Consider the following 12,063-nt stretch of genomic DNA (forward strand, 5'->3'; position numbering starts at 1 on the left):
TACACAGGGGCCCCGTTGAGACTATAAAAAAACAGTGTGTACTCAATGAATTCTGAATCTTGAAAATTTAATAATACTATTTATAATTATTGAAAATTGCTCCAATAGATAAGATATTCTTGCACAAACGTGACGAGCAAACAGCACAAAATTCTCTGAGTTCTCGAAATTGGTTTCCTGTGCTATAAGAACTTAGGTCAATCTGGCCAGCGGACAATTTCAAAAAGCAAAATGGCGGCCGACAGAAGAGAATCTGGTAAATGTTCAAGTTGAAATTCCTTTGCAAAATAAGACAAGAAAACAATAATTTTGCCCTGGCATTAAAGATGAAATAGCCAAGAACTTTAACATGTTTGATTTAGGGGCTACATCGTAAGGACAGCTTAGCCAAAACCACGTATTTTTGTTAGTAAACAAGTTTTAATCACCGAATTTGGTCTCACTCAGGTCGAATCAAAGATGCCGCTACAAGAAAAATTTTAGACACTGCGACAAGAAGAAGGCGTCAAAAAAGACAGCTGGAGTCGTTGGAGAATGATAACTTTCAGGAAGATCCACACGCACACTTGACCGTACTACAAAACAAGATGAGAATACCAGCCTTCAAGGATACAATGGAAGGTAAGACGAGCACTTCTCTTTTTTAGATGTTTTTATTTTGATTTTGTCAGTAAGATCGGTCAGCAATTTTTATTTTGTTTGGGAATATCTTAGAGAAGAGGAAGAAAAAGAAAACAAAAACTGGGGAACATTTCAAACAGGTAATAATCATTCTTTATATCTGAATTATTTTGCGGTAAATAACATAATATATTCTAATAAATGATATTGAATTCATATTACCTTCCAACAGAGATTTAAGAGAACATTTGCAGTCCTTTTGGAAGAAGCTGTAAGTATTCAACTTTGTTATACAATTGTACCTTGGAAATCCAATGAAACAAATGACATTTTCTACGGATTCTAGTAAAGGGGTTTGGTGAAAGACAAAAAAGTAAACAGTCAGTATGTTTTATTTGATTTTTGCCCAGTCATGCACTTTTTAATGGAGTGTTCATTAAATACACTGAGGGGGGGGGGGGGGGGGGTAGGGAAGATTTTTTACTCAAGACACCTTACAATTTCAGAGCCCTCCTTTTATTGTAAACATTTTTTTTTTTTTTTGGGGGGGGGGGCTCCTTTTAGAACCCCAAAACTTTCAGAGCCTCCCCCCCTAACAAAAAAGCTTTATATCTGGAAAATGATTACTGTGAAGTTGCCCTCCTTGTCATAGTTGATGATCCAGTCAAGTTTGTCATTATTCCAGTCTGACATTTTTTCAAATCTTTCGGTTTCGGCCTTCATAATTTCATATTATAAATAGCAGTACGATAAAAACAAATATTTATTGAATATTTTATTAATTTATAAGGCTTCAACCACTATTATAACACATAACTAACAGTAAGGTAAACACAATATTCATTAAATATTGTATATTCTTGAAATATTTGTGTACAATATTTATTCACCTATTACCTTTATAACCTTGCATATTTGTGATGTGCCCATAGCAACAAGAGACAGAAGAAGGGCAGGAGTCGTATGCGTCTGCTAATGTCCCTCCATCAAGATTTCCAGAGAGACACTTTTGCTCTGTCTGTGGATATCCTTTTGATCTAAATCATCCCTGGTTCTATTCCCTATACAAGAACAAACTATTTCAATGTCTGATTTTTTTATTAATGCCTTTTTGAAAACTAAGTAGTCATTCATCTTTTGCTCCAGTGAAGGGCTAATACCTCTTTTATTGTTGTGGTTGCTGTGTTGTTTTCTTTGCTTTTAAAACCACTCTGTTATCAGAGAGGCATTCTAAATAAAACTTTAAACCTGTGTGGATTAAATACCTCTACTTTGTCTTGTGGTATTTCTTGACTTGTAACACATTTCCTTCTAACTACACATGTGTATCTTGTGGGGCGCGGTATTGCTGCGTCAAATGTCTTGGTACGCATCAGGACACAAGGTAACAATCAGTAAATCCCTAATTACTTTATTTCCAATTTTTTTTTGTGTGTGCAAATTTTGGTGTTTTTGATCTTTTTAGAGCTCTTGGGGAAAGGAAAACAGTTAACAGTAAAAACTGTGCGAGGAGTGAGGGGTTCCATCTATCAAAAATCCACCCAATAATATAGCAATTTTCACATTTATCAGACATTACTTACTGATGCTGTCTTGTTGCAGGTGTCTAAAATGGACTGTATAAAGGCTCATACAAGAAAGTTACATGCACTTTATACACCTATTTTACATAGTTGCACTCAACAGTCCATGTGGTCTAGTTTACAATGCTTCATGGGTATCACATAGATCAGGAAATAAGCAAAATCAGATCTGCTTTATATGCCTAGACAGCTGAATCAGTTCAGACATGTGGGCTATGACAACCTGATCATTCTGTGTGCATCCTGATTTCAAATAGGTGTATTACTTTATGTGAGTGCAAAAAAGAAGTAAAAAGGAGAGTATTGAAACCTCACCCACCATCCTTGAATCTACCCAACCTTCATTCAGAGGCTTGGATATCACAATTTGTGTACAGAGTGCTATTAAATGGATAGCAGCTACTATACATGTCACTTAACTGCCTAAGCTGCATAAAAACCTCTGATGTTCTTCACTTGTAAATATGTTACACTATCTTTCATTAAAAAAAACATAACAAGGGCTTGTATCCTATTCTTTTATTAATTATAAACCCTATAATTTTTTTGCATTATCATGTAGAACACCACCCTGGATGAAAAAAAAAAGACAATCTCTTTTTGCATGATATGGCCCATATAATACACGGTCTAAAAAAATATCAATATGAGGGCAGTCCCCAGTCAGCAGGATTAAACTCCTCTAAAGAATTCAGGACTTGATCTGCTGCACTACAGAGTGTTCTACTGACATAGGCTTCAGGTACCATCACAACGTTCATGCCAGCCGCCTTGCCCGCCTGGACACCATTAGGTGCGTCTTCAAACACCAGAACCTGGTCTGGTGAGGCTGGGGGTGGGGTGAACCTTGATGCGGCCACTTGGAATATGTCTGGATTAGGTTTACCATGTTTAACTGCAGGGTCGTCTGATTTGACAGTATGGTGAAACAAGTTGAAAAGCTCTTTGTGATGAGTGATTTTTAGGTCAAATTCCCGAGTTGCTGATCCTGTGGCTACTGCTATTGGTATGTTATGTTTGTGGAGATGGCGAACAAGCTTCTCCACACCTATTAAAACAACATAATTTCTTTAAGTTACAAATGTATACAGCCCTGATCTTAGACACCCATAAAAACAATTAATTTCTTTAAGTTACAAATGTATACAGCCCTGATCTTAGACACTGCGAAGACCATAGTGCAATGTTGATAGTTTATATCCTACCTCCCCTAGATAGAGATGACTGAAAAACTTATATATAATATACACACTAAGGTATTAGTGTGCAGGGGACAAACTAGGGGTATTCCCTGAATAAAGGGAAATTGTGACCTCATTTTTCTATTCACATCTAATTTCACTTGGCATTATAACCCTATAGGTAGATTATATATGTATATAGCTAGATTTTGTCATCCCCTATATTTTTTTAGATCCTTCTTGACAATTAGCCCCTACTATGCAGTCTAGCCTGCTTGAAGGCAGTACTCAGTGTTATCATCGCAGAAACCTCCATTCGGCAAACGGGCGCCATCTTGTACTTTGAGCCCTGTTTTCGCGCTCATCCCCAGGAACCATGTGGCTCAAAATACATGATGCCGCATGAAAACCGCCTGCAAGCAGGCTAGAATGGATAGTAGGGGCTAATTGTCAGGATGCAGTGCACATTTTCTACAAAATTCATCTATTAAATCCCCATCTTACATAAGAGATAGAAAGTAAAAAAAAGTCTACAACACGTCATAATACCTGGCAGAAGCTTGGCAGTTGGAAAAAGTGTCAAGTTCAGAGCACCTGCTTTGGACAGAAACTCGTCTACAGTAATCGGAAGTTGCATTTCATTTATGACCACCTTTGTGGAAACATGTTTGGAGTTCCCCATGATCCTCTGCTTCAGGGATATATCAAATGTCTTGCCGTACTCTTGGCATATCTTTTGGGTGATGTCTGTATATATTCTCTCTGTGTCTGACAAAGAACAACATCACATCACATTGAGATGTATGTAACAGGAAGAGATCTCTGCTTTCAGTGGCATTCTCTTAGAAACAGTGAGACCATGCTCTCACGCATTCTCCATAAATTGATATGATGGACGAATGTAAATATGAAGTGTCTAAGACACTTCTGTAAGACCTAAAGGTGTCCTTATTAAAGCCGCATTGTCACCAGTTTACTTTCGGAGGGCCGATGGAAACCTTAACCGACAAGAAAAAAAAATCTATAAATTATCAGTCACGTCCTCAAAGAATCTTACAAAAGACACACTGCTTTTACAATTTTGAAATATATTTTTGTTTTTCCCTTAAAAGCATTAGAAATTTTACGTAATTGACCGGAAGTGAACTGGTGGCTATGCAGCTTTAACTAGGTTCAACGGTGCTTATCAAAGATCACAGGTGGTAAGAGGTGAAGAAAATGATCAGGGTGTGTCCAAGGGGAAAATGTATGGTAGGTCAGACAATAATTCACTGATCTAGGAATGGTTTGAATGTTGCAATTAATTTTTAATGTGTGGGTATATTGTATATTAGAATGATATATCGTAGGGTCATAATAGTATCTTTGGATTAAATAGGCATGCTGATAGTCATTGCTGATGCAACATGGTTTAAGCAATGCCGGTATCATTCAAAACGACCAAGTTGTGAGAAGTCTAGTAGTTTACGGGTAGAAGCTCTAATATGATGATTATTTGTAAACCAGTCTGTTCCTACCTAAAAGAAGCCCATCATTGTCGAATATTACATGTGTGCAATTCGGTCTCGCAATTTCCGCCATTTTGGTTACTCCCGACCCAGGTCTCCGCGCGGTGAACAAGGCGTCGCTGGAGTGTACATCTGAAAACTATTGAATAAAATGAGAAAATGCTCCGCTACTATGTAATGAAATAAATCAATAATCCACAAAAAGTAGCTTCATACCAAAGACACAAATCATTGCATGTTATTTCCCCAACACAGCCAGGGATTGTGACTCCCAAAAAATGAAAAAAAAAATGTTAGGGGGGGGGGGGGGGGGGGGGCTCACAATATTTAATGATTGAAAGCTTTCTTTGCCATGGTTTTCATATTGCGAATTGTATAAGCAGTTTTATCTAGAGATGAAAGCGGATTTTTTTACAATCGCATCCTGCGTATAAGCACGGCGTTAACAAAACCTGGATCGGAACGGATTGGATCGGGACGGATCGGAATATGGAGATGACAGAAAGTTTCGCAATGTTTCTGTGGAGATTCGTCTCAATGACACGGTAAGGGATCGATCGAGGTCAAAACAACGGTACTTCATAGTGACGAATTCGGTATTTTGTAGACCATCGGCTTAAAGGGCGCTGTGACTCTATTTTGGTAGTCTTCAGATTTTTTGTAACTAGAACATTGTGTTAATACTGCTAGGTTAAGAGAGGCGCTCATAAAAGCGATGAGATTCTAACGCCCGGTTCAAACGCCGTGCCAGCGTCGTCTCGAACGCGCGCGACGTTTCAAAATCTATTTCAGCTCGACTCTTCTATTTGGTCTTTCGGTCGAGCTACACTACATAAGCGCGACTTGGTTTCGAACTCCGCACGTTTTACTAATTCAACCGTGCCAGACATAAGGGAATTGAATTCGACACGACGTTGGTACGACGTTTGAAACGGGCCTAGCAAAATTGGCCTAGCAAAAAAAGCGTACAAGTTTACGGCGAACTTGCACACGGATCAAGACCTGTAGGACGCCCGAAGCTCCGCTTCAAGGACTCATGCAAGCGTGATATGCTCGCAATCGGCCTCGACGTGGACAACTGGGAGAAGCTTGCCGAGGATCGCAGCAGATGGAGGTCTGAATGTGCTGCCGCACTCAACTCAGGGGAGTTAGAGCTGAAAAGAGAGGCCGAAGAGAGAAGGCAGAGGAGAAAGGCATCCGAAATTCGAACTGGATCAAACCCATCTCCGACGTCTGTCCTCGTTTGTCGTTCATGTGGTCGCACATGTGCTTCGCGCATTGGGCTTTTTAGTCATGGAAAGAAATGCCAACGTTCATCGCGCTGTTGTCATGGACACTGACTGTCCGAAGACTGCCTACTACTACTAATATCCTAGACACTGTGTTAAGTTAAGGGTATCTAATTACTTGCATTATGAAGTGCAATAACACCTCGAAATACAAATAAAGTCTACCCGATTTTGGTGCAGAAATGTGTTGCTGTCTTCATGTGTAACACAAGGGTTTTCATCACGATGCGTCAAATATTCCGCGAGAGATCAGCAGTTTAAAACCCGATTTTTAGGAAAATCGAAAAAGGTGATGGGTCCCCCCCCCCCAAAGTACCTTTGTTCTGACCTCGATCGATCCCTTACCGTGTCATTGAGACGAATATTCTCCACAGAAACATTGCGAAACTTTCTGTCATCTCCATATTCCGATCCGACCTTATACAACTTACACAACCTTATACAGCATACACAACATTAAACAGCTTACACAACCTTATACAGCCTATACAACCTTATACAGCTTACACAACCTTATACAGCCTACACAACCTTATACAGCCTACACAACCTTATACAGCTTACACAACCTTATACAGCTTACACAGCCTTATACAGCCTAACACAACCTTATACAACTCACACAACCTTATACAGCCTAACACAACCTTATACAGCTTACACAACCTTATACAGCCTATACAACCTTATACAGCCTACACAACCTTATACAGCCTATACAACCTTATACAGCCTACACAACCTTATACAGCCTATACAACCTTATACAGCTTACACAACCTTATACAGCCTATACAACCTTATACAGCTTACACAACCTTATACAGCTTACACAACCTTATACAACTTACACAACCTTATACAGCATACACAACATTAAACAGCTAACACAAACTTATACAGTTACAAATCCGGTTCGTTACATATCTGGTTGATTGTTGTTACAAATCCGGTTGTTGTTACATATCACGTTGATTGTTGTTACAAATCCGGTTGTTGTTACATATCACGTTGGTTGTTGTTACAAATCCGGTTGTTGTTACATATCACGTTGATTGTTGTTACAAATCCGGTTGTTGTTACATATCTGGTTGATTGTTGTTACAAATCCGGTTGTTGTTACATATCAAGTTGATTGTTGTTACAAATCCGGTTGTTGTTACATATCACGTTGGTTGTTGTTACAAATCCGGTTGTTGTTACATATCACGTTGATTGTTGTTACAAATCCGGTTGTTGTTACATATCACGTTGATTGCTGTTACAAATCCGGTTGTTGTTACATATCACGTTGATTGTTACATATCCGGGTGATACATAAGCAACCACACCTGTCTTTTTGGTCTTTTTTGTAATCATGAACGTATCTTTAATAATAGGAGATACGTTGCGCTGATTTATTTTCATTTTTGTCACACATTTCTTCCGTAATAACGGCATGTCCATAGAGAAAGAGTTGACTTTGCATCGAAAGAGTCATAAGGATTTCTGTCAATCGCCAATTTGTTATGATCCTGATACGAAATTCACGAGATCTCTTTATACATAAATATCTTTTGTAAAATTCCCCATGTTACGGCGGAATCCTGTTTTCGTTTCTCATGGTCTTCTTTTTGTCAATTGTTTGCTTTGCGTATTGTTTTACTAGCCTTTGTTCTTTGCGTTCCATCGTACTTAGCTCATTAGTCCTTTCTATTGGTTATACCCAGTATAGGGTTTTATGTAAATCTCGTCAGTTCTGGCCAGCGCTCAGAGGAGTAGGCTACCGTTAAGGTAATATTGGTAACATTTTTCTTGTAACTCCCTTTTCTCGATTTCTTTACGTTTTAGTCAAATTGTACGCATTTTTTGCTTGTTTCAGTTTTGTAAATAGAACTGTGTGATTCTCCCAGAGGAACAAGTCTATAAAGCTGCAGAAAGGATTTTAAAAGAAAACTTTGATCTATGTAATGTGATCATAAGATCGTAAATCGACCAAGTCGTCAAAGGGTCGTCAAAAAGCTCAAATGATCTGCGCAAGTTCATCGAGGTGAGGTTAGATCCAACATTTAACACCCTAACGGATTTTACTGACAGAAGGGCTCTAGTGGCTAATACCGAATTTAGTACAATCTATATTTTCCGAATGTAATTGACACATTTCCGTTTTTGATCGATGTTTTCCGTATGTAATCGATATCCCATGATGTAGTTTTAACATCTAGTTACGTTGTTAGTAATGGCTTTTGATGTTTTGTATCTTGCACAGCGGAATGTAAAGGAAATGCTTGATGTTGGCGGGGTACGCGTGCTGGTCGATCTGCTGACACTTGCCGACCTACACACGACACGAGCCACCGCGCCACTCCAGGTACCTACGATTTATCAAGAGACCCGATTCCATAAATTATTACATAGAATAGACGGACCAGGATGTGTGGATCCTAGACATCAATAGGCAAACTACGTTAACAATGGTCCTTCTTCTATTTGTTCGTTGCTATCGATTCTAAAGCGCAGCATTTACTTGAAACTAAAGCTTCCAGCCACAGGGTATTTGAAAGCACTACAGTGTTACCGCGCTGCTCTAAGGGTACCTGCCTAATAAGCACACCATGTTCTAAGGGTGTTGTGACATATCTCGTTACTTAGCGACTCGGTTGTTAGGCGCGCGCGATCATCCGGGAACCGAAAGTCGGGAAATCTCTTGGAGGCCTGGGTCTAAGGACTTTTCAAGATTAGTAAGAAAAAGATTTGACCAAGCGATCAAGTTTTTGCCTCGAGTCTCAATTGACAGGAATCGTCATTTTTCACCATGTTTACTGTAGATCCGGGAGCGGGAATGGGCATCAATGCCCATATAAGGCAATACGTACGAAGGAAACTATCCCTGGGAATCATGCTTGATATGACCCGAAATTGGCGAGAAAAACCTTATAAAATAGCAAATACTGTAAAACGAAAATAGGCGAGCATGATTTTCACCTAGGGTACCTACTTAGCAATCTGAAGTGCTGACTTTAGCAAGAATAGAGTCGTTTCAACGCGTATTTAACTTAGAACGCGTGAGAAACGTCGATATTTTTAACACAACATTCGCCATAGTAACCAGGCTTTATCATAATATTCAATTGCGCATGCGTAGATAATTATACTTATACCTGTTTGAGTTTCCTTTAATATTTGAGAAGAAAGGACGGTGTTGCGTTAGGTTCCCGTGAGGATTTCGCCACAAACCGTATAACAATCCAACGATGTGATATATTTATTCGATCTAGAATGAATGAAAGTTATTTGATTTACATTGACTTAAAGATTGCATGGAATCAAAGCTTATTTACAGTTATTCAAACTCACAAATTAACTTACTTCTGTGGCGTATCCGATCGTGTTTTCTGATTCTCAAAGTCCTGGTTAGCTGTAGGTTTTGTAATCGTACTGGTTAGCTGTATTTCAGAGTTCCGATCTCGGTTACTGTTGATCTGACTCATATACAATGGATTATAATCACGTGGTTGAAATCGATATTAACGAAACTGTCACTTGTCATTATGTAATAGATTTATGCCGAAACACTCTCCGCCCCATAAGGGCGTAGTCCTTATCAATCTACAGTAGCTTTTCGTCTGCAGCCTGGATCACAGCAATCTTGGTGACTGGACGACTGTACTTTCCGGTCGCTGTTTGTACTTTGACGTTGCGCACCTTGCCGTCAGGCCCGGGATAAACTTCAGTTACTCTTCCGGTGCTCCACTTTCCTCTCAGTGCATTGCTGTCACTTACTACAACAATGTCCCCGACTTGAACGTTCCGGATTTCTGAACGCCATTTCTTAGTTGGCACAAGTGCCGGGAACACATCTCGATGCCATCGTTTCCAGAAGGACTCGACGATCCTCTGGACGAATTCCACTCTCTGCCGCGGGTTGGGGGTCTCTCTGAATGGACCTTGGGGTATGTCTGAGGAGGCCCGGCCTAACAGTATGTCATTTGGACAGAGGTACTTCCCGTCGTCTGGGTCATTAGGGATGCGTCCTATCGGCCTCTGGTTCACTAAGTTTCCAGCTTCAAGTAGACATGTGTATAGCGCCATTGGCGTGAGGGTCTGTTCGCCAACTGCTTTCTTGAGGGCCGTCTTGCATGTCTTGACTAACGCTTCCGCGCAGCCATTTTGGTGAGGTGCGGCTGGGGTGATGAAGATCCACCTTATGCCTTTTTCCGCGTTGTAATAGATTTATGCCGAAACAGACGGGTCACGATTTTTTAGGCAGAGAATATTCACCTGGTTGCCCTCTACAAAACTACCTATCGATTTCCTGATATTTTAAAAAGTAAAGAAGATTCTAAATACGCACACGTAACTTTGTATGCACCCTCATAGATAATGTTATAAAGCTACATTGATCTACCCTAACCACAGGTAACCCAAGCACTCGCTTTGAATTCTAGTTCGCAAGAGAATATTTATAGTGATAAAAAATGAGAAATTTAAGAAAATAGACATCATAGTGGACTCACTTTATTCTTGTCACTTTGGTATTTCTCCTGAGTATTATGGGCCCATTTTACTCAATCGTTTCCCTTTCAGCACCCGTCTTGTCTATACAAATTCTCTTGCGTACTAGAATACAAACCGAATGCTTGGGTTACCTGTGCCCTAACTAAAAAACAAATCCCTTTAGAAAAAAACATAGGAACGCAGTCCGTACGTGAAGCTATTTGCAATATTGCTTCAGTTGCTTATTGCTTGTTTGAGCCATACAGAAAAAAATGTGTTATGAGATGTGTTGTTATTTTCACAACCATGCATGCAAACTATTTTTAACAAATATCCTCAAAATTACCACATAGGTTTTTACTAAAATTGTAGTTCCTTTTTGTTTTCTTGATAATTAAAGTCGAAAAAGCGAATGTTTTTTTATAATAATTTTTTACGTGATCTGTAATTCTTCCTTGGTTTTATTAAAAAGTGTCACACCCACTATCCATTTGAGTCGCTCGAGCAGATGTGATGCTGAATGGTTTCTAAAATTGACCCTTTAGAGACACATGACAATTGTGTCCTTAGACCACTTCACTAGCAAGTTCTCTTCACACCTTCCAGGACCTTTCCCCCCTCCCCTCCCCTTTGGCAGGGGGTGGGGCACAGGGGGCTTGTGCCGCCCTATAATTTAAATTCATGTCGCATTATACCACAGCTTACACATCATGTTGCATGCCTCTGTGAAAACAAGTTTCGCTTATATGTTTCAAGAATTGACCCTTGTCTCCACCAGGCCTACACAGATCACCTGGATTTCTACAGTTTTTAGTCTGTAGTCTTTCCAGTTACGCCAATGACAAACTAAAATGGCTGGCTGATAATGTTTTATTGGTTGATCTTTATAAGTACAGGGGAGTATACCTAGACTGCCTTTTTACTAAGAGATGTTATATAATTTCTATCAAACCCCCCGAAATTAGATAGAGATCCGCGTTTTAAGGAAGCTGGTATTGATAAGTAGATTAAAATACATGCTCATTTTGAGAAATAAAAAAATAATGAATAAAGGACAAAATTATATCATATGTACTTAAAACCATATCAGTATAAATCAAACTAAAAGGACAAAAATATTATTTTGAACCCTTTGAAGTTCCTTTTTGAGAGAAGCATCCATAATATTCCTGTTATCTAACAGAAGTGTTTAGCATGCACACAGATAAAATATGGCGATGTTACTCACAGAGTAATGTCATTCTTATGAGGATCAATACATACTTCGGTTGAGTCTTTTAACTTCGTATAAGAGTTCTAGAATCAAGTGGAATTGTGTCCCGAATTTAATACGGCGCTTTGCTGTTTTCAGAAGTTTCCAGGGAAGTTTGCTGGAATAATTCAGTCGGTAGTGGCGTTATACGCT

General features: G+C 39.3%; 2 protein-coding genes across 2 annotated transcripts; one reads left to right on the plus strand and one right to left on the minus strand.

The window, feature by feature from the left end:
- Nucleotides 1-136: 136 nt before the first annotated feature.
- Nucleotides 137-2,706, plus strand: LOC116614245 (zinc finger HIT domain-containing protein 1). The gene is made up of 7 exons (XM_032375036.2): nucleotides 137-256; nucleotides 448-621; nucleotides 715-761; nucleotides 854-892; nucleotides 1,554-1,645; nucleotides 1,925-2,005; nucleotides 2,224-2,706. Exons 1-7 carry the CDS (start codon nucleotides 232-234, stop codon nucleotides 2,243-2,245), a joined length of 480 nt encoding a protein of 159 aa, XP_032230927.1. The 5' UTR covers nucleotides 137-231; the 3' UTR covers nucleotides 2,246-2,706.
- A 2-nt stretch (nucleotides 2,707-2,708) lies between these two features.
- On the minus strand, nucleotides 2,709-5,038 carry LOC5506623 (pseudouridine-5'-phosphatase). Its single transcript, XM_001627253.3, has 3 exons — nucleotides 4,903-5,038; nucleotides 3,935-4,153; nucleotides 2,709-3,252 (listed from the first exon to the last, which is right to left on the minus strand). Exons 1-3 carry the CDS (start codon nucleotides 4,964-4,966, stop codon nucleotides 2,846-2,848), a joined length of 690 nt encoding a protein of 229 aa, XP_001627303.1. The 5' UTR covers nucleotides 4,967-5,038; the 3' UTR covers nucleotides 2,709-2,845.
- Nucleotides 5,039-12,063: the final 7,025 nt, after the last annotated feature.

Source organism: Nematostella vectensis, chromosome 9 (genome assembly GCF_932526225.1).
Source record: "Nematostella vectensis chromosome 9, jaNemVect1.1, whole genome shotgun sequence".
In the NCBI taxonomy this organism is placed as follows: domain Eukaryota; kingdom Metazoa; phylum Cnidaria; class Anthozoa; order Actiniaria; family Edwardsiidae; genus Nematostella; species Nematostella vectensis.